The sequence below is a fragment of the Oncorhynchus mykiss genome, chromosome 5 (assembly GCF_057628025.1).
Source record: "Oncorhynchus mykiss isolate SJ-2025 chromosome 5, ASM5762802v1, whole genome shotgun sequence".
NCBI classification, from domain to species: Eukaryota; Metazoa; Chordata; class Actinopteri; order Salmoniformes; family Salmonidae; genus Oncorhynchus; species Oncorhynchus mykiss.
The window spans coordinates 90,650,094-90,676,527 of record NC_143026.1 but is presented as its reverse complement, the minus strand read 5'-3'; the positions used below and the strand labels follow the sequence as shown (position 1 = coordinate 90,676,527).

General features: G+C 47.7%; 1 protein-coding gene across 10 annotated transcripts in view; it reads left to right on the top strand.

Annotated features, from left to right (window-relative positions):
* arhgef18b (Rho/Rac guanine nucleotide exchange factor 18b) overlaps positions 1 to 26,434 on the top strand; it is a 108,624-nt gene that overhangs the window by 41,291 nt on the left and 40,899 nt on the right. For all 10 annotated transcript variants that reach the window (XM_090236339.1, XM_090236338.1, XM_090236337.1 and 7 more), the window contains 11 exons: positions 8,080 to 8,192; positions 8,694 to 8,749; positions 9,950 to 10,034; positions 10,297 to 10,532; positions 17,051 to 17,176; positions 17,749 to 17,866; positions 18,155 to 18,409; positions 18,657 to 18,733; positions 19,569 to 19,747; positions 24,127 to 24,200; positions 24,366 to 24,548. In XM_090236339.1, coding sequence (XP_090092465.1) covers positions 8,080 to 8,192; positions 8,694 to 8,749; positions 9,950 to 10,034; positions 10,297 to 10,532; positions 17,051 to 17,176; positions 17,749 to 17,866; positions 18,155 to 18,409; positions 18,657 to 18,733; positions 19,569 to 19,747; positions 24,127 to 24,200; positions 24,366 to 24,548 — 1,502 coding nt within the window. The remainder of the gene's footprint in view (positions 1 to 8,079; positions 8,193 to 8,693; positions 8,750 to 9,949; positions 10,035 to 10,296; positions 10,533 to 17,050; positions 17,177 to 17,748; positions 17,867 to 18,154; positions 18,410 to 18,656; positions 18,734 to 19,568; positions 19,748 to 24,126; positions 24,201 to 24,365; positions 24,549 to 26,434) is intronic.

Here is a 26,434-nt window from a genome sequence, read left to right as displayed (position 1 = left end):
ATACATACTGTTCTATGTCAGCTGTAGTAGTTATAGGCTCTATACATACTGTTCTATGTCAGCTGTAGTAGTTATAGGCTCTATACATACTGTTCTATGTCAGCTGTAGTAGTTATAGGCTCTATACATATTGTTCTATATCAGCTGTAGTAGTTATAGGCTCTATACATACTGTTCTATGTCAGCTGTAGTAGCTATAGGCTCTATGCATATTGTTCTATGTCAGCTGTAGTAGTTATAGGCTCTATACAGCACTGTTCTATATCAGCTGTAGTAGTTATAGGCTCTATACAGCACTGTTCTATATGACCTTAATTAATGTCTAATAGAGGAGCTGCATAGGATGTCTTTGTATTTGGTTGTGTCTGAATACCCTTACATATACTTGTAGGTGTTTTGGGTAGACAAAAAAGTGTTTTTATATCAAATGAAATTTTAAAAAATGTAGTGTGCTTTAAATGACAGGATCTCATAGTTATTTAGTCTTTTCATCTAGTAGAATTCGCTGCACACTATTGATGGAAGCGTCTCATATTTCGAGACCCACGCGTGTCTGACAACGGCCGATAATCAGAAAATTATCGAATGGCGTCAATCAATGCAGTTGCACAATAGATGACACATTCTCAGTAGGATGAGCCTAGTGTGCTTTTATTTGTTGCTTACTGCATTCGTTTTTACTTAACAGTACTTCCTAAATAGTACACAGTATGCAGTTTAAATTAGCAGTAGGAAAAGACACATTTTTGACTTTTTTTTTTTTTTTTAGCTCCTGAAACAAATTTAAAGTTTAACTTTAAAGTTTATTGGTCGTGTTCACAGTTTAGCAGGTGTTATAGTGGGTGAAGCAAAATGCTTATGTTACTAGCTCCTAACAATGCAGTAAAATTTGAAACAATATATAAGGAAAAAAAAAATATATATATAAAGATGTCAAGAAATCAAGAACGGTGTGACGACTCCGATTTAAGAACCCAAATAGCACTGTAGCAGTAATGAAATGGAATGTAAAATACTTACTCTACTGACTTTGTTCCTACGGGGACATTTTGTTGCAGTGTCATGTACACGTTTTAAACTGGCGTTTTAAATACAAAATAAACTGACAATAAAACTTTCATAACAGTTACATAGCAATAAAACGAGACGAGCCTGCTGGCCTTACTGGGTGGATAGGAACATTATCCTGCTGGCCTTACTGGGTGGATAGGAACATTATCCTGCTGGTCTTACTGGGTGGATAGGAACATTAGCCTGCTGGCCTTACTGGGTCGATAGGAACATTATCCTGCTGGTCTTACTGGGTGGATAGGAACATTAGCCTGCTGGCCTTACTGGGTCGATAGGAACATTAGACTGCTGGTCTTACTGGGTCTATAGGAACATTAGCCTGCTGGCCTTACTGGGTGGATAGGAACATTAGCCTGCTGGTCTTACTGGGTGGATAGGAACATTATCCTGCTGGCCTTACTGGGTGGATAGGAACATTATCCTGCTGGTCTTACTGGGTCGATAGGAACATTATCCTGCTGGCCTTACTGGGTCGATTGGAACATTATCCTGCTGGCCTTACTGGGTCGATTGGAACATTATCCTGCTGGCCTTAATGGGTGGATAGGAACATTATCCTGCTGGCCTTACTGGGTGGATAGGAACATTATCCCGAGCTATTTAGGAGAGATATCGCACCTGGCACAAATTATTGTCTAATTGTGTTTTTCCTGCTGAGGGGTGCCCTATACCTGCGCCCAGAGGGGAGTAGTTCAAAGTCCGGGTACAGGGGGTGGCTTGGGTCTAAAATGATTTTGTGAGCCTTGCGGAGGGCCCTGACCTTAAAAATCTCATCCAGGTCTGTCTGTTTGACTCCCAAGTACCTTGGGGAGGGCCCTGACCTTAAATATTTCATCCAGGCCTGTCTGTTTGACTCCCAGTACCTTGGGGAGGGTCCTGACCTTAAATATCTCATCCAGGTCTGTCTGTTTGACTCCAAGTACCTTGCTTGCTGTGGTGGAGTGGGGACAAAACACATTCCTGTGGGTGGTGGAGTGGGGACAAAAAAACGCATCCCTGTGGGGGGTGGAGTGGGGACAAAACGCATCCCTGTGGGTGGTGGAGTGGGGACAAAACACATTCCTGTGGAGTGGGGACAAAACGCATCCCTGTGGATGGTGGAGTGGGGACAAAACACATTCCTGTGAGTGGTGGAGTGGGGACAAAACGCATCCCTGTGGGTGGTGGAGTGGGGACAAAACACATTCCTGTGGGTGGTGGAGTGGGGACAAAACACATTCCTGTGGGTGGTGGAGTGGGGACAAAACACATCCCTGTGAGTGGTGGAGTGGGGACAAAACGCATCCCTGTGGGTGGTGGAGTGGGGACAAAACACATCCCTGTGAGTGGTGGAGTGGGGACAAAACACATCCCTGTGAGTGGTGGAGTGGGGACAAAACACATTCCTGTGAGTGGTGGAGTGGGGACAAAACACATTCCTGTGGGGAGCCTGTGTTGGTGGTGAAGTGGGGACAAAACACATCCCTGTGAGTGGTGGAGTGGGGACAAAACACATTCCTGTGAGTGGTGGAGTGGGGACAAAACACATTCCTGTGGGGAGCCTGTGTTGGTGGTGAAGTGGAGACAAAACGCATCCCTGTGAGTGGTGGAGTGGGGACAAAACACATCCCTGTGAGTGGTGGAGTGGGGACAAAACACATCCCTGTGAGTGGTGAAGTGGGGACAAAACACATTCCTGTGAGTGGTGGAGTGGGGACAAAACACATCCCTGTGAGTGGTGGAGTGGGGACAAAACACATCCCTGAGAGTGGTGGAGTGGGGACAAAACACATCCCTGAGAGTGGTGGAGTGGGGACAAAACACATCCCTGAGAGTGGTGGAGTGGGGACAAAACACATCCCTGAGAGTGGTGGAGTGGGGACAAAACACATCCCTGAGAGTGGTGGAGTGGGGACAAAACACATCCCTGAGAGTGGTGGAGTGGGGACAAAACACATCCCTGAGAGTGGTGGAGTGGAGACAAAACACATCCCTGAGGAGAGCCTGTGTTGGTGGTGGAGTGGAGACAAAACACATCCCTGTGGGTGGTGGAGTGGGGACAGAACACATCCCTGAGGAGAGCCTGTGTTGGTGGTGGAGTGGAGACAAAACACATCCCTGTGGGTGGTGGAGTGGGGACAGAACACATCCCTGAGGACAGCCTGTGTTGGTGGTGGAGTGGGGACAAAACACATCCCTGTGAGTGGTGGAGTGGAGACAAAACACATCCCTGAGGAGAGCCTGTGTTGGTGGTGGAGTGGAGACAAAACACATCCCTGTGGGTGGTGGAGTGGGGACAGAACACATCCCTGTGGGTGGTGGAGTGGGGACAGAACACATCCCTGTGGGTGGTGGAGTGGGGACAGAACACATCCCTGAGGAGAGCCTGTGTTGGTGGTGGAGTGGAGACAAAACACATCCCTGAGGAGAGCCTGTGTTGGTGGTGGAGTGGGGACAAAACACATCCCTGTGGTGGAGTGGGGACAAAACACATCCCGGAGGACAGCCTAAGGTCAGCACTGGTTTTTCCCCTGCCTTTGTGGGGGAGAACTAGCCATAGATTTAATCCTTTGCCAGGCCACCCTTGAGTTTCCTGAGGAGAGGCTCCTCTCCACCCTTTGCTTCTATGCCTCCTTGTCCACCAGTATCTGTCTTTTGATCTCTTAAAGCCTGTCCATCCCCCTCAGCATAAACTGATCTCACGTTGTACATCTCTTACATCCTGTCCATCCCCCTCAGCATAAACTGATCTCACATTGTACATCTCTTAAAGCCTGTCTATGACCTCCAGCATAAATTGCCTTCTTCCTATTAAGTATTGATTTAGATGTTTTGAGACCCAAGGCTTATTGTTAGGGGAGATTTTACAGGTTTTAGTGGCACAACTGACTCAACACAGACGTTTACATTAGTCTGAAACATCATCTGTGAGTTCATCCAGATCAGAGCTGCTGTCCTCAAATACCTCCCACATAGTACAGTCAAAACACCCCTGGAGATGAGTGATACTGTTGTCGTGCCTGATCTAGACCGTTTAACTGTAGGTTTCTCCCTCTTCAGAAGCCGACAGTAGTTTGGCCTGAGGTAGTTGTAACTGTGGGTTTCTCCCTCTCCAGCAGCCGACAGTAGGTTGGCCTGAGGTAGTTGTAACTGTAGGTTTCTCCCTCTCTAGCAGCCGACAGTAGGTTGGCCTGAGGTAGTTGTAACTGTAGGTTTCTCCCTCTCTAGCAGCCGACAGTAGGTTGGCCTGAGGTAGTTGTAACTGTAGGTTTCTCCCTCTCTAGCAGCCGACAGTAGGTTGGCCTGAGGTAGTTGTAACTGTAGGTTTCTCCCTCTCTAGCAGCCGACAGTAGGTTGGCCTGAGGTAGTTGTAACTGTAGGTTTTTCCCTCTCCAGCAGCCGACAGTAGGTTGGCCTGAGGTAGTTGTAACTGTAGGTTTCTCCCTCTAGCAGCCGACAGTAGGTTGGCCTGAGGTAGTTGTAACTGTAGGTTTCTCCCTCTCTAGCAGCCGACAGTAGGTTGGCCTGAGGTAGTTGTAACTGTAGGTTTCTCCCTCTCTAGCAGCCGACAGTAGGTTGGCCTGAGGTAGTTGTAACTGTAGGTTTTTCCCTCTCTAGCAGCCGACAGTAGGTTGGCCTGAGGTAGTTGTAACTGTAGGTTTCTCCCTCTCTAGCAGCCGACAGTAGGTTGGCCTGAGGTAGTTGTAACTGTAGGTTTCTCCCTCTCTAGCAGCCGACAGTAGGTTGGCCTGAGGTAGTTGTAACTGTAGGTTTCTCCCTCTCTAGCAGCCGACAGTAGGTTGGCCTGAGGTAGTTGTAACTGTAGGTTTCTCCCTCTCTAGCAGCCGACAGTAGGTTGGCCTGAGGTAGTTGTAACTGTAGGTTTTTCCCTCTCCAGCAGCCGACAGTAGGTTGGCCTGAGGTAGTTGTAACTGTAGGTTTCTCCCTCTAGCAGCCGACAGTAGGTTGGCCTGAGGTAGTTGTAACTGTAGGTTTCTCCCTCTCTAGCAGCCGACAGTAGGTTGGCCTGAGGTAGTTGTAACTGTAGGTTTCTCCCTCTCTAGCAGCCGACAGTAGGTTGGCCTGAGGTAGTTGTAACTGTAGGTTTTTCCCTCTCTAGCAGCCGACAGTAGGTTGGCCTGAGGTAGTTGTAACTGTAGGTTTCTACAATATTGTGGTCTGATTTCCCCAGGGGAGTTCTGGTGGTGGCAGAGAACGCATTTGGTATTTTCCAAATAGCACAAATCAAGTGTCTCATTTTTCCTAGTGTGACATTTCACATTCTGGTGGTATGTGCGCAGGACTTTGTGCAAAGTACAGTTGTTAAAAAATAAAACTCCAAAAAATGTGGGTGCGTCAGGGGGAGTTTCCAGTCTCTGTGACAGATTATATATAATCTGATGCCTTCTTGTTATATTATCTTTTGGTTGAATGTACACAACGGTACAGTGCCTTGCGAAAGCATTCGGCCCCATTGAACTTTGCGACCTTTTGCCACATTTCAGGCTTCAAACATAAAGATATAAAACTGTATTTTTTTGTGAAGAATCAACAACAAGTGGGACACAATCATGAAGTGGAATGACATTTATTGGATATTTCAAACTTTTTTAACAAATCAAAAACTGGAAAATTGGGCGTGCAAAATTATTCAGCCCCCTTAAGTTAATACTTTGTAGCGCCACCTTTTGCTGCGATTACAGCTGTAAGTCGCTTGGGGTATGTCTATCAGTTTTGCACATCGAGAGACTGAAATTTTTTCCCATTCCTCCTTGCAAAACAGCTCGAGCTCAGTGAGGTTGGATGGAGAGCATTTGAACAGCAGTTTTCAGTTCTTTCCACAGATTCTCGATTGGATTCAGGTCTGGACTTTGACTTGGCCATTCTAACACCTGGATATGTTTATTTTTGAACCATTCCATTGTAGATTTTGCTTTATGTTTTGGATCATTGTCTTGTTGGAAGACAAATCTCCGTCCCAGTCTCAGGTCTTTTGCAGACTCCATCAGGTTTTCTTCCAGAATGGTCCTGTATTTGGCTCCATCCATCTTCCCATCAATTTTAACCATCTTCCCTGTCCCTGCTGAAGAAAAGCAGGCCCAAACCATGATGCTGCCATCACCATGTTTGACAGTGGGGATGGTGTGTTCAGTGTGATGAGCTGTGTTGCTTTTACGCCAAACATAACATTTTGCATTGTTGCCAAAAAGTTCAATTTTGGTTTCATCTGACCAGAGCACCTTCTTCCACATGTTTGGTGTGTCTCCCAGGTGGCTTGTGGCAAACTTTAAACAACACTTTTTATGGATATCTTTAAGAAATGGCTTTCTTCTTGCCACTCTTCCATAAAGGCCAGATTTGTGCAATATACGACTGATTGTTGTCCTATGGACAGAGTCTCCCACCTCAGCTGTAGATCTCTGCAGTTCATCCAGAGTGATCATGGGCCTCTTGGCTGCATCTCTGATCAGTCTTCTCCTTGTATGAGCTGAAAGTTTATAGGGACGGCCAGGTCTTGGTAGATTTGCAGTGGTCTGATACTCCTTCCATTTCAATATTATCGCTTGCACAGTGTTCCTTGGGATGTTTAAAGCTTGGGAAATCTTTTTGTATCCAAATCCGGCTTTAAACTTCTTCACAACAGTATCTCGGACCTGCCTGATGTGTTCCTTGTTCTTCATGATGCTCTCTGCGCTTTTAACGGACCTCTGAGACTATCACAGTGCAGGTGCATTTATACGGAGACTTGATTACACACAGGTGGATAGTATTTATCATCATTAGTCATTTAGGTCAATTAGGTCAACATTGGATCATTCAGAGATCCTCACTGAACTTCTGGAGAGAGTTTGCTGCACTGAAAGTAAAGGGGCTGAATCATTTTGCACGCCCAATTTTTCAGTTTTTGATTTGTTAAAAAAGTTTGAAATATCCAATAAATGTCGTTCCACTTCATGATTGTGTCCCACTTGTTGTTGATTCTTCACAAAAAAATACAGTTTTATATCTTTATGTTTGAAGCCTGAAATGTGGCAAAAGGTCGCAAAGTACAAGGGGGCCGAATACTTTCGCAAGGCACTGTAACAAAGAATTGGGGGAACTCACGGAGCAGATAGTAAGGTCACAGTGACACAGAAAGCAGTTCAATGTCGGGGGGGTACAGAGTGTCTCTCTTACCAGGATCCATTTACACCACTGGTCCCTGACAAGCAGGCAGACGACCCCGTCTTGTTACCCTGTAAAGGTTAGATCCCGGTCTGCTCTGGCCAGAGGGAAGCCGGCGTTTGTACACCGGGAGAATTTACATAATCAGCTAGGAATATGTACTGCAGTCAATATATTAGACTAAGCCATGTTAAGAATCCAGTGTAATAAATAGTGTCATTAAAATACAATGTACACCAGTAGAGATATTATGATGAGCTACGTCGAGGATACAGTGTTTAAATTCGCAGTGTGAAATGGGAAGTGACCAGAGTTTCAATGTCTCTACAGCAGGAGTGTGTGAGGGTGGGTGGGTGTATGATGGGGGTGTGATAGCTTGTGTTTTGTGTAAGTCTACATCACGGCTAATGATGGCTGTTTAACAGTCTGATGGGGATATGCCATGCAGCAGCTACGGCCCTGAAAACAGCCAGCTCTGTCGTAGACAGGCTGCAGGAGGGAGGCTTGAAGCTGTGTTGTCATTTGTGGTAGTGGTGGTTGTAATGTAGTCTCTCTTAGCATGTAGACTATGACCCCCTGGACTGCTGTTGTCTTTAGCCGCCGTCTAGCCGTCCGTCTAGCCCTAGCCGTCCGTCTAGCCCTAGCCGCCCGTCTAGCCCTAGCTGTCCGTCCCTAGCCGTCCGTCTAGCCCTAGCCGTCCGTCCCTGTCTCCCGTGGTCTCGTATTGTTAATGTAGTCTCTCTGTGTCTTCAGCTGTGTTTGTAGTGCGAGTGTACAGTAGTCTGTCGTCTGTACAAGTCCATCAGTCTCTCTCAGTATGTTCAGTATTTATGCCACTCTAGACCTGTGACGCTCCTCTTTCAGATCCCTCTCAGGGGACATGGACGAACCGGACAGCCTACGCTCCGGTCTCAGGCGCTTCAATGAGGACGCCGTCTCCCTGGCCCCATCCACCACTGACTCCATCGTTGTAGAAGGTGAGTAGGTTAGAGAGGGAACTGCTGCCCTGTTGTAACTAACCTGATTCAGCTGATCAATATCCTGGTGAGCAGCTGATTAGTAGAATTAGGTGGGTTGGAGAGAGCCTGCAGGACGATAGCTCTAATAGGGGGGGGGGGGGGGGGGGGCTCTAATAGGGGGGGTAGCTCTAATAGGGAAGGGGGGGGTTGGTTGTGTGTGGGGGAGAGACTGCTAGCCTAGGCTGTCTGGGAGTCCTGTAGCTCCTAGAGCTGATACAGTGGGAAGACAACCAGGCATCCACACAGACCGTGGTAGATCAGTATGGGTTTTACCGACCGGTGCGTGGCTCGGATTATTACTGTTAACATTGAATTGCACACATTGGTAAATCATATGATGCGACAATTACAAACATCACCTATTGATTACATTCAAAATACAGTTTGAGTTGCTTTGTGCTACACACACACACACTAATCATTTGAGCTGTGTTGTTCTGTGCCCCTCCCCTTCACCAGATGCGTACTACTCTGCATTTCGAGCTGATCTGGAGTCTGATGCCCAGGACCTGGAGGTATTATATTATGATACACTCAAATATAAACGCATCATGTAAAGCGTTGGTCCCGTGTGTGTGTGTGTGTGTGTGTGTGTGTGTATATATATATATATACACACAGCTGAAGTCTGAAGTTTACATACACATTTAAACTCAGTTTTTTGCAATTCCTGACATTCAATCCTAGTAAAAATTCCTTGTCTTAGGTCATTTAGGATCACCACTTTATTTTAAGAATGTGAAATGTCAGCATAATAGTGGAGAGTGATGTATTTCTTTCATCACATTCCCAGTGGGTCAGAAGTTTACATACTAATTGAGTGTAACTTGGGTCAAACGTTTCAGGTAGTCTTCCACAAGCTTCCCACAATAAGTTGGGTGAATTTTGGCCCATTCCTCCTAACAGAGCTGGTGTAACTGAGTCAGGTTTGTAGGCCTCCTTGCTCGCACACGGGTTTTCAGTTCTGCCCACAAATGTTCTATAGGTTTGAGGTCAGGGCTTTGTGATGGCCTGTCCAATGTTTTTTTAATTTTTTTAACCCCCTTTTTCTTCCCAATTTTGTGGTATCCAATTGTTAGTAATTACTATCTTGTCTCATTGCTACAACTCCCATACGGGCTTGGAAGAGACGAAGGTCGAAAGCCATGCGTCCTCCGAAACACAACACAACCAACCACCCAGAAGCCAACAACAGTCCATCATTAATTTAATGTGTCGGAGGAAACACCGTGCACCTGGCGACCTTGGTTAGCGCGCACTGCTCCCGGCCCGCCACAGGAGTCGCTGGTGCGCGATGAGACAAGGATATCCCTACCGGCCAAACCCTCCCTAACCCGGACGACGCTAGGCCAATTGTGCGTCGCCCCACGGACCTCCCGGTCGCGGCCGGCTGCAACAGAGCCTGGGCGCGAACCCAGAGTCTCTGGTGGCACAGCTAGCACTGCGATGCAGTGCCCTAGACCTAGAATCCCTAGAATCTCAAATATAAAATATATTTTGATTTAACACTTTTTATTGGTTACTACATGATTCCATATGTGTTATTTCATAGTTTCGATGTCTTCACTATTATTCTACAATGTAGAACATAGTAAAAAATAAAAACCCTTGAATGAGTAGGTGTCCAAACTTTTGACTGGTACTGTATGTTAATATTGTATATTTGTGTATAATGTTATTATTTATTGAATGATCTAATATATTGTATATTATAGGTGGAGTCATGGAGTCTGGCTGTGGACCAGCACTACCTGAAGAAATACACCAAGGAGACGGTCAAGAGACAAGACGTTATCTACGGTACAGTTCACCGTCTTCTATGTTTTTAGACATTTCATGTTACATTTAGTCTTTTATATTTAGGCTTTCGTTGTGTTTATGTAGTTACATTTCCGTGGTTAAGCTACAGTAGAGATATGGAGGAACTCATACCATTTTTCTGTTTGTCTGGACTTGCCATTGTTTTATTTTTCACCTAAAGTCAATTATGGTGGTCCAGTGGTTGAAAGGGAAATGCCTTTTTAAAGACAAACTAGATGTTGAACCGTCCGTCTCCCGACAGAGCTGATGCAGACAGAGATGCACCACGTACGGACCCTGAAGATCATGCTGCGTGTTTACATGAGGGAGCTGAAGGAGCACCTCCAGATGGACGAGCTGTTCCCGCGCCTAGAGAGCCTGCTGGAGCTGCACACAAGCTTCCTGTCCCGCCTAAAAGAGCGGCGCCGAGACTCCACGCAGCCCGGCAGCGACAGGAACTACAACATACAGAGACTCGCTGACATCCTCACCACACAGGTACAGACAACGCACTCCACACACATTCGTACAGTCATACACAAGCACACACACACACACAGTGACTGAATTAGCTTGTGTTTTGGTTCACTTTGCAGGTTGAGTGCCACAAATCAGACGCTGTGTCCCAATTACGTCAACAGTGTTCCTCTCTGAATTCCTCTTCCCCTTTTATAAGACAAAAAGATAATGTACAGTGCCCCACGGAAAGTATTCAGACCCCTTGACTTTTCCTACATTTTGTTACGTTACAGCCTTATTCTAAAATGTATTAAATACATACAAATGTTCTTTAATCTGCACACAATACCCCATAATGAGAAAGCGAAAACAGGCTTTTAGAAATGTTTGGATAAGGTATTAAAAATAAATGAATACCTTATTTACATAAGTGTTCAGACCCTTTCCTATGAGACTCGAAATTGAGCTCCGGTGCATCCTGTTTCCATTGATCATCCTTGAGATGTTCTACAACTTGATTGGAGTCCACCTGTGGTAAATTCAATTGATTGGACATGATTTGGAAAGGCAAACACCTGTCTATATAAGGTCCTGCAGTTGACAGTGCATGTCAGAGCAAAAACCAAGCCATGAGGTCGAAGGAATTGTCCGTAGAGCTCCGAGACAGGATTCTGTCGAGGCATAGATCTGGGGAACGGTATCAAAACAATTCTGCAGCATTGAAGTGCCCCAAGAACAGTGGCCTCCATCATTCTTAAATGGAAGAAGTTTGGAACCACCAAGACTCTTCCTAGAGCTAGCTGCCCAGAAAACTGAGCAATCAGGGGAGAAGGGCCTTGGTCAGGGAGGTGACCAAGAACCCGATGGTCACTCTGACAGAGCCCTAAAGTTACAAACTTCCGTAAGGACAACCATCTCTGCAGCACTCTACCAATCAGGCCTTTATGGTAGAGTGGCCAGACAGAAGCCTCTCCTCAGTAAAAGGCAGATGACTGCCCGCTTGGAGTTTGCCAAAAGGCCCCTAAAGGACTATCAGACCATGAGAAACGAGACTCTCTGGTCTGATGAAACCAAGATTGAACTCTTTTTCCTGAATGCCAAGCGTCAAGTCTGGAGGAAACCTGGCACCATCCATACGGTGAAGCCTGGTAGTGGCAGCGTCATGCTGTGGGGACTGGGAGACTAGTCAGGATTGAGGGATAGATGAATGGAGCAAAGTACAGATCCTTGATGAAAACCTGCAGTAGAGGTCGACAGATTATGATTTTTCAACACCGATACCAATTTATTGGAGGGCCAAAAAACCCGATACCGATTAATCTGACATAATCTGACATTTTTTTTAAAACATTTTTTTTTGTTGTTGTAATAATGACAATTACAACAATACTGAATGAACACTTATTTTAACTTAATATAATACATCAATAAAAATCAATTTAGCCTCAAATAAATAATGAAACATGTTCAATTTGGTTTAAATAATGCAAAGACAAAGTGTTTGAGAAGAAAGTAAAAGTGCAATATGTGCCATGTAAGAAAGCTAACGTTTAAGTTTCTTGCTCAGAACATGAGAACATATGAAAGCTGGTGGTTCCTTTTAACATGAGACTTCAATATTCCCAGGTAAGAAGTTTTAGGTTGTAGTTATTACAGGAATTATAGGACTATTTCTCTCTATACCATTTGTATTTCATATAACTTTGACTATTGGATGTCCTTATAGGCACAATAGTATTGCCAGTGTAACAGTATAGCTTCCGTCCCCCTCTTTGCCCCTACCTGGGCTCTAACCAGGAACACATCGACAACAGCCACACTCGAAGCATCGTTACCCATCGCTCCACAAAAGCCGCGGCCCTTTGCAGAGCAAGGGGAATAACTACTCCAAATCTAAAAGCGAGTGACAGAGAAACAGTATTAGCGCACACCCAGCTAACTAGCTAGCCATTTCACATTGGTTACACCAGCCATTAGGCTGATAGGCTTGAAGTCATAAACAGCGCTGTGCCTGCGAAGAGCTGCTGGCAAAACAGACGAAAGTGCTGTTTGAATGAATGATTACGGGCCTGCTGCAGACTGCTCTATCAAATCAGACTTAATTATAACATAATAACACACAGAAATACGAGCCTTTGGTTATTAATATGATCGAATCTCTAAACTATCATTTCGAAAACAAAACGTTTATTTCAGTGAAACACGGAACCGTCTGTATTTTATCTAAATATTCTTGTATTAGTCTAAATATTCTTGTTACATTGCACAACCTTCAATGTATGTCATAATTACGTAAAATTCTGGCAAATTAGTTCGCAATTAGATAGGCAGCCCAAACTGTTGCATATACCCTGACTCTGCGTGCAATGAATGCAAGAGAAATGACACAATTTCACCTGGTTAATATTGCCTGCTAAACTGGATTAGTAGTTATAACTAGTGATTATGATTGATTGTTTTTTATAAGATAAGTTTAATGCTAGCTAGCAATTTACCCTGGCTTCTACTGCATTCGTGTAACAGGCATGCTACTCGTGGAGTGCAATGGTTAGAGCGTTGGACTAGTTAACTGTCTGGTTGCAAGATTGGAACCCCTGAGCTGACAAGGTGAAAATCTGTCGTTCTGCCCCTGAAGAAGGCAGTTAACCCACTGTTCCTAGGCAGTCAGTGAAAATAAGAATGTGTTCTTAACTGACTTGCCTAGTTAAATAAAAGGTATACAAAAAAAATTAATAATCGGAAATCGACGCCCAAAAAATACCGATTTCCGATTGTTATGAAAACTTTAAATTGGCTCTAATTAATCGTCCATTCCGATTAATTGGTCGACCTCTACTCCAGAGCGCTCAGGACCTCAGACTGGGGTGAAGGTTCACCTTCCAACAGGACAACAATCCTAAGCACACAGCCAAGACAACGCAGGAGTGGCTTCAGGACAAGTCTGTGAATGTCCTTGAGTGGTCCAGCCAGAGCCCGGACTTGAACCCGATCGAACATCTCTAGAGAGACCTGAAAATAGCTGTGCAGCAACACTCCTCATCCAACCTGACAGAGCTTGAGAGGATCTGCAAAGAAGAATGGGAGAATCTCATCAAATACAGTTGTGCCAAGCTTGTAGCGTCATACCCAAGAAGACTCAAGGCTTTAATCGCCGTCCAAGGTGCTTCAACAAAGTCCTGAGTAAAAGGTCTGAATACTTATGGGGTAGCCTAGTGGTTAGAGTGGAGGGGCGGCAGGTAGCCTAGTGGTTAGAGTGGAGGGGCGGCAGGTAGCCTAGTGGTTAGAGTGGAGGGGCGGCAGGTAGCCTAGTGGTTAGAGTGGAGGGGCGGCAGGTAGCCTAGTGGTTAGAGTGTAGGGGCGGCAGGTAGCCTAGTGGTTAGAGTGTAGGGGCGGCAGGTAGCCTAGTGGTTAGAGTGGAGGGGCGGCAGGTAGCCTAGTGGTTAGAGTGGAGGGGCGGCAGGTAGCCTAGTGGTTAGAGTGGAGGGGCGGCAGGTAGCCTAGTGGTTAGAGTGGAGGGGCGGCAGGTAGCCTAGTGGTTAGAGTGGAGGGGCGGCAGGTAGCCTAGTGGTTAGAGTGGAGGGGCGGCAGGTAGCCTAGTGGTTAGAGTGGAGGGGCGGCAGGGTAGCCTAGTGGTTAGAGTGGAGGGGCGGCAGGGTAGCCTAGTGGTTAGAGTGGAGGGGCGTCAGGTAACCTAGTGGTTAGAGTGGAGGGGCGTCAGGGTAGCCTAGTGGTTAGAGTGGAGGGGCGGCAGGTAGCCTAGTGGTTGGGGCGGAGGGGCGGCAGGTAGCCTAGTGGTTGGGGCGGAGGGGCGGCAGGTAGCCTAGTGGTTGGGGCGGAGGGGCGGCAGGTAGCCTAGTGGTTGGGGCGGAGGGGCGGCAGGTAGCCTAGTGGTTGGGGCGGAGGGGCGGCAGGTAGCCTAGTGGTTGGGGCGGAGGGGCGGCAGGTAGCCTAGTGGTTGGGGCGGAGGGGCGGCAGGTAGCCTAGTGGTTGGGGCGGAGGGGCGGCAGGTAGCCTAGTGGTTGGGGCGGAGGGGCGGCAGGTAGCCTAGTGGTTGGGGCGGAGGGGCGGCAGGTAGCCTAGTGGTTGGGGCGGAGGGGCGGCAGGTAGCCTAGTGGTTGGGGCGGAGGGGCGGCAGGTAGCCTAGTGGTTGGGGCGGAGGGGCGGCAGGTAGCCTAGTGGTTGGGGCGGAGGGGCGGCAGGTAGCCTAGTGGTTGGGGCGGAGGGGCGGCAGGTAGCCTAGTGGTTGGGGCGGAGGGGCGGCAGGTAGCCTAGTGGTTGGGGCGGAGGGGCGGCAGGTAGCCTAGTGGTTGGGGCGGAGGGGCGGCAGGTAGCCTAGTGGTTGGGGCGGAGGGGCGGCAGGTAGCCTAGTGGTTGGGGCGGAGGGGCGGCAGGTAGCCTAGTGGTTGGGGCGGAGGGGCGGCAGGTAGCCTAGTGGTTGGGGCGGAGGGGCGGCAGGTAGCCTAGTGGTTGGGGCGGAGGGGCGGCAGGTAGCCTAGTGGTTGGGGCGGAGGGGCGGCAGGTAGCCTAGTGGTTGGGGCGGAGGGGCGGCAGGTAGCCTAGTGGTTGGGGCGGAGGGGCGGCAGGTAGCCTAGTGGTTGGGGCGGAGGGGCGGCAGGTAGCCTAGTGGTTGGGGCGGAGGGGCGGCAGGTAGCCTAGTGGTTGGGGCGGAGGGGCGGCAGGTAGCCTAGTGGTTGGGGCGGAGGGGCGGCAGGTAGCCTAGTGGTTGGGGCGGAGGGGCGGCAGGTAGCCTAGTGGTTGGGGCGGAGGGGCGGCAGGTAGCCTAGTGGTTGGGGCGGAGGGGCGGCAGGTAGCCTAGTGGTTGGGGCGGAGGGGCGGCAGGTAGCCTAGTGGTTGGGGCGGAGGGGCGGCAGGTAGCCTAGTGGTTGGGGCGGAGGGGCGGCAGGTAGCCTAGTGGTTGGGGCGGAGGGGCGGCAGGTAGCCTAGTGGTTGGGGCGGAGGGGCGGCAGGTAGCCTAGTGGTTGGGGCGGAGGGGCGGCAGGTAGCCTAGTGGTTGGGGCGGAGGGGCGGCAGGTAGCCTAGTGGTTGGGGCGGAGGGGCGGCAGGTAGCCTAGTGGTTGGGGCGGAGGGGCGGCAGGTAGCCTAGTGGTTGGGGCGGAGGGGCGGCAGGTAGCCTAGTGGTTGGGGCGGAGGGGCGGCAGGTAGCCTAGTGGTTGGGGCGGAGGGGCGGCAGGTAGCCTAGTGGTTGGGGCGGAGGGGCGGCAGGTAGCCTAGTGGTTGGGGCGGAGGGGCGGCAGGTAGCCTAGTGGTTGGGGCGGAGGGGCGGCAGGTAGCCTAGTGGTTGGGGCGGAGGGGCGGCAGGTAGCCTAGTGGTTGGGGCGGAGGGGCGGCAGGTAGCCTAGTGGTTGGGGCGGAGGGGCGGCAGGTAGCCTAGTGGTTGGGGCGGAGGGGCGGCAGGTAGCCTAGTGGTTGGGGCGGAGGGGCGGCAGGTAGCCTAGTGGTTGGGGCGGAGGGGCGGCAGGTAGCCTAGTGGTTGGGGCGGAGGGGCGGCAGGTAGCCTAGTGGTTGGGGCGGAGGGGCGGCAGGTAGCCTAGTGGTTGGGGCGGAGGGGCGGCAGGTAGCCTAGTGGTTGGGGCGGAGGGGCGGCAGGTAGCCTAGTGGTTGGGGCGGAGGGGCGGCAGGTAGCCTAGTGGTTGGGGCGGAGGGGCGGCAGGTAGCCTAGTGGTTGGGGCGGAGGGGCGGCAGGTAGCCTAGTGGTTGGGGCGGAGGGGCGGCAGGTAGCCTAGTGGTTGGGGCGGCAGGTAGCCTAGTGGTTGGGGCGGCAGGTAGCCTAGTGGTTGGGGCGGAGGGGCGGCAGGTAGCCTAGTGGTTGGGGCGGAGGGGCGGCAGGTAGCCTAGTGGTTGGGGCGGAGGGGCGGCAGGTAGCCTAGTGGTTGGGGCGGAGGGGCGGCAGGTAGCCTAGTGGTTGGGGCGGAGGGGCGGCAGGTAGCCTAGTGGTTGGGGCGGAGGGGCTGCAGGTAGCCTAGTGGTTAGAGCGTTGGCCAGGTAGCCTAGTGGTTAGAGCGTTGGCCAGGTAGCCTAGTGGTTAGAGCGTTGGGCAGGTAGCCAGAAGGTTGCTAGATCGAACCCCCTGAGCTGACAAGGTAAAAATCTGTCTTCTGCCCCTGAACAAGGCATTTAACCTGATGTTCCTCGGCCATCATTGAAGATAAGAATTTGTTCTTAACTTACTTTTTTTTAAAGTTTTTTTTTTAAAGTTTTATTTTGAATTTTTTATAAATGTGCAATTTCTGAAAAAAACGATTTGTTTTTTCAATTTGGGGTATTGTGTGTAGATTGATGCGGGCGGGAAACTATTTAATACATTTTAGAATAAGGCTGTAACGTAACAAAATGTGGAACAAGTCAAGGGGTCTGAATACTTTCCAAATGCACTGTATATATTCAAAAGGATAATGCATACTATATATTCAAACCATATTTTGCTTTGGTTGAACCTGTCAAAGAGAGATCAGAGCAGACTATCGACAGTAACGGTGCTGAGAGTTGTAATCAGCTGAATAAGGTCTCCTCAGATCTCATCACTGTCTCCTCTCCAGTTTTCAGGTGAGAAAGGGGATCGGATGAAGGAGAACTATGGTGATTTCTGCAGCCACCACACCGAGGCTGTCAGCTACTACAAGGAGCAACTACACAACAACAAGAAGTTCCAGAACCTCATACGGGTTGGTTGTTACTGATTCCATTACTGGAGTTGAGAAATTGACAAAAAATGGTCGACCCATCTGCTAACTTAAAGGGACTATCTGCAGTTGAAACGATACAAAGCAGTCACCCCCGCCTCCTTTTTTTGGGTCAAAAGCTGAGGGGTGAGCCTGGAGAAATGTAACCACTCTTGAATTCATAGACAATAGCTATTGATGCAAGGACTGACCCATCCATGAAATCAACATTTTATATTTTTTATGCATTATTTGAGGTTCTACAGTGTTTGTTTACATTTACAATGTAGAAAAACAAGCTTATAGTTTGGTTTCCGATGGGGTACAACAGTTGTTCTTAAGCTCACGAGGCAAGTTATATTCTTCAAAATCAATGAGTATATCATTAAGTCCACGAATGTATGCAACAACTGCGAATTGCCTCTTTTTTTTTTTTAAAGAGGAAGTGAAACATTCATGACAGTGGGTTATTTATGAAGGTGAGGTTTTTTCACATCCAGATATTGTGGCCTCCTGTGTGTAACCAGAAACATTTGGTGATTGCACTAAATGGTCTTTTTTTTTTCTTCTTCCAGAAAGTCAATAATTTGTCCGTTGTGAGAAGATTAGGAGTGACTGAGTGTATCCTCCTGGTGACACAACGCATCACCAAGTACCCTGTGCTGGTAGAACGTATTGTGCAGAATACAGAAGGTACAGACGGCAGTAGACGGAGCATTTATGTACTTGGTCCTCTCCTGTCTGATACCGCTTGAGGTTTAGGCCCAACTTTCTGTTAGACTAATGGAATAGAAAGAACAACACGATATCTCCCTTACCTAATCAATCAAATGTATTTTTAGAAAGCCCTTTCTTACATCAGCAGTCGTCACAAAGTGCCTTACGGATACCCAGCCTAAAACCCTAAAGAGCTGAGAGGAATACAAGTTATCCGTAACATTCTGTTGGTCTGAAGTCAGTCTGGGTCTTTCCTCCCTCCAGTGGGTACGGAGGAACACGAGGAGTTGACCAGGTCTCTTAGTCTGATTAAAGACTGCATCGTCCAGGTGGATGCCATGGTCAACCTGCATGAGAAGGCCTCGCGACTCCGAGACATCGCCCACAAGATGGAGCCCAAGTCCCTCGGCAAGATCAAAGATGGCCGTGTGTTCCACAGAGAGGACCTGTCCCAGGGTCGACGCAGGCTGCTGCACGAGGGGACGGCCAACCACAAGGCCGCCTCCGGCAGACTCAAAGGTGACAGGATGACCCTTGGGTCAGGGTTCAATTTCATTTAAACCAGTCAATTCAGGAAGTGCGCAGAAATTCCAATTATATTCAAATGCTTTTCATTTGGGAAAAAGTTTTTCTTTCTGAATTGACTGTAATTTAAATGAAATTGACCCCAACCCTGCCTCCGATAATCTAAAATGATCTTCTGTTTTCTCTTCTGTCTGTGTTGATCTCACACAGGTCTAAAAATGTAACTCCTGTTCCATTTCAGATATTGTGGCTGTGCTGCTGTCCGACGTGCTTTTGTTACTCCAGGACAAGGACCAGAGATATGTTTTCTCCACAGTGGTGAGTCGGGAATTCTAATGTCAGTTCATTCCGACTAAGCTTTGTTTTCCACTCTGGAACGACTGAACAAATCTGTCGTACAACTCTCAACAGAAAGTCAGACACAGCTGCTTCTGTTTATCTGTCTAGACCAGGGCTCTCCAACCTTGATCCTGGAGAACTACTCATCATGGTGTAAACCTGCAGGAGGGTGGGTAACCAGGAACAGGGTTGGAGAGCCCTGGTGTAAAGGGTATGGAGGGCATCTCTCCAGGAACAGGGTTGGAAAGCCCTGGTGTAAACCTACAGGAGGGTAGCTCTCCAGGAACAGGGTTGGAAAGCCCTGGTGTAAACCTACAGGAGGGTAGCTCTCCAGGAACAGGGTTAGAGAGACCTGGTGTAAACCTACAGGAGGGTATCTCTCCAGGAACAGGGTTGGAGAGCCCTGGTGTAAACCTACAGGAGGGTAGCTCTCCAGGAACAGGGATGGAGAGCCCTGGTGTAAACCTACAGGAGGGTAGGTCTCCAGGAACAGGGTTGGAGAGACCTGGTGTAAACCTACAGGAGGGTATCTCTCCAGGAACAGGGTTCGAGAGCCCTGGTGTAAACCTACAGGAGGGTAGGTCTCCAGGAACAGGGTTGGAGAGACCTGGTGTAAACCTACAGGAGGGTATCTCTCCAGGAACAGGGTTAGAGAGACCTGGTGTAAACCTACAGGAGGGTATCTCTCCAGGAACAGGGTTAGAGAGCCCTGGTGTAAACCTACAGGAGGGTATCTCTCCAGGAACAGGGTTAGAGAACCCTGGTGTAGGACTTGTAGCTGCCTTGACTCTCCCCCCCCCTCCCCACTCCCTAGGACAACAAGCCCTCAGTGATCTCCCTCCAGAAGTTGATAGTGAGGGAGGTGGCCCACGAGGAGAGGGCCATGTTCCTGATCTGCGCCTCCTCCAATGAGCCGGAGATGTACGAGATCCACACCGCCTCCAAGGAGGAGCGCAACTCCTGGATGACACACATCCGGCAGGCCGTGGAGAGGTACGCACACACACACACACACACCAGAGCATGTTAGTAGAGTTGAGTGGTTGGAAATGCTCCTCTCCGTGCTCACAGGAAGAAGGAAAAACAAACAAAAAAACTTGAAATTCGCTCCATTCATTTCAAATGACAATTTAACCAACACCCATCTATTGTTGTGACTACCGGGACCTACCATTTAACCAACACCCATCTATTGTTGTGACTACCGAGATCTACCATTTAACCAACACCCATCTATTGTTGTGACTACCGAGATCTACCATTTAACCAACACCCAACTATTGTTGTGACTACCGAGATCTACCATTTAACCAACACCCATCTATTGTTGTGACTACCGAGACCTACCATTTAACCAACACCCATCTATTGTTGTGACTACTGGGACCTACCATTTAACCAACACCCATCTATTGTTGTGACTACCGGGACCTACCATTTAACCAACACCTATCTATTGTTGTGACTACCGGGACCTACCATTTAACCAACACCCATCTATTGTTGTGACTACCGGGACCTACCATTTAACCAACACCCATCTATTGTTGTGACTACTGGGACCTACCATTTAACCAACACCCATCTATTGTTGTGACTACCGGGACCTACCATTTAACCAACACCCATCTATTGTTGTGACTACTGGGACCTACCATTTAACCAACACCCATCTATTGTTGTGACTACCGGGACCTACCATTTAACCAACACCCATCTATTGTTGTGACTACTGGGACCTACCATTTAACCAACACCCATCTATTGTTGTGACTACTGGGACCTACCATTTAACCAACACCCATCTATTGTTGTGACTACTGGGACCCACCATTTAACCAACACCCATCTATTGTTGTGACTACTGGGACCTACCATTTAACCAACACCCATCTATTGTTGTGACTACTGGGACCTACCATTTAACCAACACCCATCTATTGTTGTGACTACTGGGACCTACCATTTAACCAACACCCATCTATTGTTGTGACTACTGGGACCTACCATTTAACCAACACCCATCTATTGTTGTGACTACTGGGACCTACCATTTAACCAACACCCATCTATTGTTGTGACTACCGGGACCTACTATTCAACCAACACCCATCTATTGTTGTGACTACTGGGACCCACCATTTAACCAACACCCATCTATTGTTGTGACTACCGGGACCTACCATTTAACCAACACCCATCTATTGTTGTGACTACTGGGACCTACCATTTAACCAACACCCATCTATTGTTGTGACTACCGGGACCTACCATTTAACCAACACCCATCTATTGTTGTGACTACTGGGACGTACCATTTAACCAACACCCATCTATTGTTGTGACTACCGGGACCTACCATTTAACCAACACCCATCTATTGTCGTGACTACCGGGACCTACCATTTAACCAACACCCATCTATTGTTGTGACTACTGGGACCTACCATTTGGTTTTGAAGTACTGAAACCAAACCATATGATTGTAATGAAAAGTATTTTAATAAACAACATGAAAAGGTGACTGTAGGAAGTGCTTATCATTTCAAATAGGCCACATGTCATATTAAACAGCATATAAACACTGTAAATAGGTCAGGAGCCAGACAGGGAGTCTAAGAAGGAAAATGAATTATTTCAAGGCTATAGCCTACAAAGAAATACATTGTGAAGCATTTACGACAATAGGCTGGAAGGAACATAAAGTCCTCCGCATTTAAATAGCATTTTGTTGTATTAAATCATTACAGTCTATAAGTTATGCATATAGGCTTTGAGTTACTTAGAAGTAAATACAAATTAAGCTAAAAATGACTTTGAATTCATTTCTGGAAACGCGAGTTTGGGTAGTTTGTGGCTGCAGTCTCATGCGATGGTTTCTGGAGAATATCCTCTCCTCTCGCTTGCAGAGCCACTGGGGATGCTAAACACTGTTTTGGCCAGGCTGGGAAGAGATGCAGAGGAGTTCTTTTTTCTTCTAGAGGTAGACCTAACGGTTTTTAGGCCAAATAACCCAATCAAGGTCCTTGAACCTTTGAATATGCCAGGCCTATAGGACTGCCCAACCCTCTTCATGGAGAGATACTGTCCTTAGATACTGTCCAACTCTAATTTAGCATATCTGATTTAAGTTAGTTCAGGTCTTGTTGAGCAGCTAATAAGTAGAATCAGCTGTGTTAAATGAGGGTTGGACTGAAAACCCACAGGACGGTAGATCTCCAGGAAGGTTGGACTGAACCCACAGGACGGTAGATCTCCAGGAAGGTTGGACTGAACCCACAGGACGGTAGATCTCCAGGAAGAGGGTTGGACTGAACCCACAGGACGGTAGATCTCCTGGAAGAGGGTTGGACTGAACCCACAGGACGGTAGATCTCCAGGAAGAAGGTTGGACTGAACCCACAGGGCAGTAGATCTCCAGGAAGAAGGTTGGACTGAAAACCCACAGGACGGTAGATCTCCTGGAAAGGGGTTGGACTGAAAACCCACAGGACGGTAGATCTCCTGGAAGAAGGTTGGACTGAACCCACAGGACGGTAGATCTCCTGGAAGAGGGTTGGACTGTGCCCACAGGACGGTAGATCTCCAGGAAGAAGGTTGGACTGAACCCACAGGGCAGTAGATCTCCAGGAAGAAGGTTGGACTGAACCCACAGGACGGTAGATCTCCTGGAAGAGGGTTGGACTGAACCCACAGGACGGTAGATCTCCAGGAAGAAGTTTGGACTGAACCCACAGGGCAGTAGATCTCCAGGAAGAGGGTTGGACTGAACCCACAGGACGGTAGATCTCCAGGAAGAAGTTTGGACTGAACCCACAGGACGGTAGATCTCCAGGAAGAAGTTTGGACTGAACCCACAGGACGGTAGATCTCCAGGAAGAAGTTTGGACTGAACCCACAGGGCAGTAGATCTCCAGGAAGAGGGTTGGACTGAACCCACAGGGCAGTAGATCTCCAGGAAGAAGGTTGGACTGAACCCACAGGACGGTAGATCTCCAGGAAGAAGTTTGGACTGAACCCACAGGGCAGTAGATCTCCAGGAAGAAGTTTGGACTGAACCCACAGGGCAGTAGATCTCCAGGAAGAGGGTTGGACTGAACCCACAGGGCAGTAGATCTCCAGGAAGAAGGTTGGACTGAACCCACAGGACGGTAGATCTCCAGGAAGAAGTTTGGACTGAACCCACAGGGCAGTAGATCTCCAGGAAGAAGTTTGGACTGAACCCACAGGGCAGTAGATCTCCAGGAAGAGGGTTGGACTGAACCCACAGGGCAGTAGATCTCCAGGAAGAGGGTTGGACTGAACCCACAGGGCAGTAGATCTCCAGGAAGAGGGTTGGACTGAACCCACAGGGCAGTAGATCTCCAGGAAGAGGGTTGGACTGAACCCACAGGGCAGTAGATCTCCAGGAAGAGGGTTGGACTGCCCTGATAGAACCAAAATTGAATGAAACGTTTAATGTGTGCTTGGGGAGGGGCTTGGTGTGCGTGGGGAGGGGCTTGGTGTGCGTGGGGAGGGGCTTGGCGTGCGTGGGGAGGGGCTTGGCGTGCGTGGGGAGGGGCTTGGCGTGGGGAGGGGAGGGGCTTGGCGTGTGTGGGGAGGGGAGGGGCTTGGCGTGAGAGAGTAAATGGGAAGGTGTACAGTCACAGCAGAAGAGAAAAGTCCAGAGGAAGCGGACATAAACGCTCTTACTTTTTTCGGCCGTACGCCTCCTCTTGGCCGTACGTACGCCTCCTCTCGGCCGTACAGCTCGTTTACAGGTATTGCTGCAGCACTGAGGACCCATTTTGTGTATGCTGTGTTTCACTCCAGGGCCCGTATCCACAAAGCCCCTCAAAGTAGGAGTGCCGATCTAAGATCTGTCCATTTATCTTACTTACTAAGATCGTAAAATCAACTGATCCTAGATCAGCACTCATACTCTGAAATGCTTTTGTGAGTACGTGGCCCAGCTCATTAAAACACATTACTCTGCCTGACCTGTGTCGTTTTAATGTCCACATTTCGTTCTCATTTTTCATTTTCCATGACCTTCTACAGACCCGGTTACAGACTCAACAACTCTGGCAGTGTTTGTCTTGTGTAAAGGACTTTTCTAATTAATGGAGGTCTGGGTCTCCCTCTCCCAGCACCACCACACAGCCTGTCAACTACGGTTGTTAAGCACGGCGCCACACTATCTTTCACTCCAGCTGAACATATTGTAGAACATCAGGTGGTTTAATACTGCTCCTCAATGGGACTAAGTAGTTAAAAAGAGAACCTCGATACACAGTTGGGTCCCCAGTACTGGAGTTGAAACTCTGCTTTGTATCTAAACCCAAGGCTTCGAGTCCTAGCTAACTCGCCTCTCTCTCTGTTTCTCTCGATAGTTGTCCACACACTGAGGAGAGACTTTTCAGTGAGCAGGAGGAGGCTCGAGCCGCCAGATTCAACGAGTTCCAAGGTAACTTACAGGACCAATGGCCTCGTCTTTGTAATAGTGTCATGTTGATGCTTAGACCACTAGGTGGTGGTCATGCTCCAGTCAACATTCACCTTTAATGTTTCTGTTCCTGGCATTTCATGTAATGAACTGTTAATTCTTTCTGTCCCCGTTCTCCTCTCCCAGAGCGTCTGAGACAGAAGGACTCTCAGATTGTGACGTTGCTGACAGAGAAGCTGCAGCTGTTTTCAGACATGTGTCTGGTGTCTGGTCACGAGGATACGAGCTTTCGCTCCCGCCTAATGCTGCGAGGTGACGCCTCAGACCTCCACCAGGGGGAGACACTGCTCAAGGGGACCATCACTGATGGTACAACACACACACATACGCACTTACACAAACACAAGGTACCACACACACTTACACAAACACAAGGTACCACACACACTTACACAAACACAAGGTAACACACACACTTACACAAACACAAGGTAACACACACACTTACACAAACACAAGGTAACACACTCACTTACACAAACACAAGGTAACACACACACTTACACAAACACAAGGTAACACACACACACACACACATTGTCATATGTTATTGAAAGGAAAAACATGTGATTTGAACGAAAGTATTTGAGTAAACAACATGTAAAGGAAGCTCTCATTTCAAATAGGCTGTGTGTCATATTAAACAGGTCGCGCGTCTTTTCAGTTCGCTGCAGCTAGCGACTGGAACGAGCTGCAACAAACACTCAAACTAGACAGTTTTATCTCAGTCTCTTCATTCAAAGACTCAATCATGGACACTCTTACTGACAGTTGTGGCTGCTTTGGTGATGTATTGTTGTCTCTACCTTCTTGCCCTTTGTGCTGTTGTCTGTGCCCAATAATGTTTGTACCATGTTTTGTACTGCTACCATGTTGTGTTGCTACCATGTTGTTGTCATGTTGTGTTGCTACCCTGTTGTTGTCATGTTGTGTTGCTACCCTGTTGTTGTCATGTTGTGTTGCTACCGTGTTGCTACCATGTTGTTGTCATGTTGTGTTGCTACCATGTTGTTGTCATGTTGTGTTGTTGTCATGTTGTGTTGCTACCATGTTGTTGTCATGTTGTGTTGTCATGTTGTGTTGCTACCATGTTGTTGTCATGTTGTGTTGTCATGTTGTGTTGCTACCATGTTGTCATGTTGTGTTGCTACCATGTTGTGTTGTCATGTGTTGCTGCCTTGCTATGTTGTTGTCTTTAGGTCTCTCTTTATGTAGTGTTGTGTTGTCTCCCTTGTCGTGATGTGTGTTTTGTCCAATATATTTATATTATTTAGTCCCAGGCCCCTGTCCCCGCAGGAACCCGTTTTGCCTTTTGGTAGATAAGAATTTGTTCTTAACTGACTTTCCTCGTTAAATAAAGGTGAAATGAAAACATTAAATGCAGGAGTGGCTTCAGGACAAGTCTCTAAATGTCTCCCCAATACAGGTGTCCCAAGCTTGTAGCTTCATACCCAAGATGACTTGAGGCTGTAATCGCTGTCAAAGGTGCTTCAACAAAGTACTGAGTAAAGGGTCTGAATACTTGTGTAAATGTAATATTAATAAAAAATCTAATAAAACAAATTTAAAAAAGGAAAAACAAAAAAAAAAAATATATATATATATATATATATATAATTAACAGTCTAAATAGGTCAGGTGCCAGACAGGGAGCTTAAGAAAGAAAATGTAATTATTTAGGCTGTATTATTTAACGGCTATAGCCTACAAATAAATAAATGGGGAAGCGAGTCACACTAGGCTGGGTGGGACATTTCACCTAAAATGACACCCTTATCTATCTGGCTGTAGCTCAGGACCTGAAGTAAGGATATGCATATTCCTGGTACCATTTGAAAGGAAACACTTTGAAGTTTGTGGAAATGTGAAATGAATGTAGGAGAATATAACACAATAGATCTGGTAATAGATAATATAAAGAGAAAAACATGCAGGTTTTCTATTTCTTTTGTTCCATCTTTGAAATGCAAGAGATGGGCCATTATATCACTTAGGAGTCTAGGTGCAATTTAAATGTTGGCCACCAGGTTGCAGCAGTGTATGTGTAACGTTTCAGACTGATCCAAGGAATACATTTTTATTTGTATTTATTTTTTTATCTATTGAACCTTTATTTAACTAGGTAAGTCAGTTAAGAACAACTTCTTATTTACAATGATGGCCTACCAGATGGCCTACCGAAAGGCCTCCTGCTG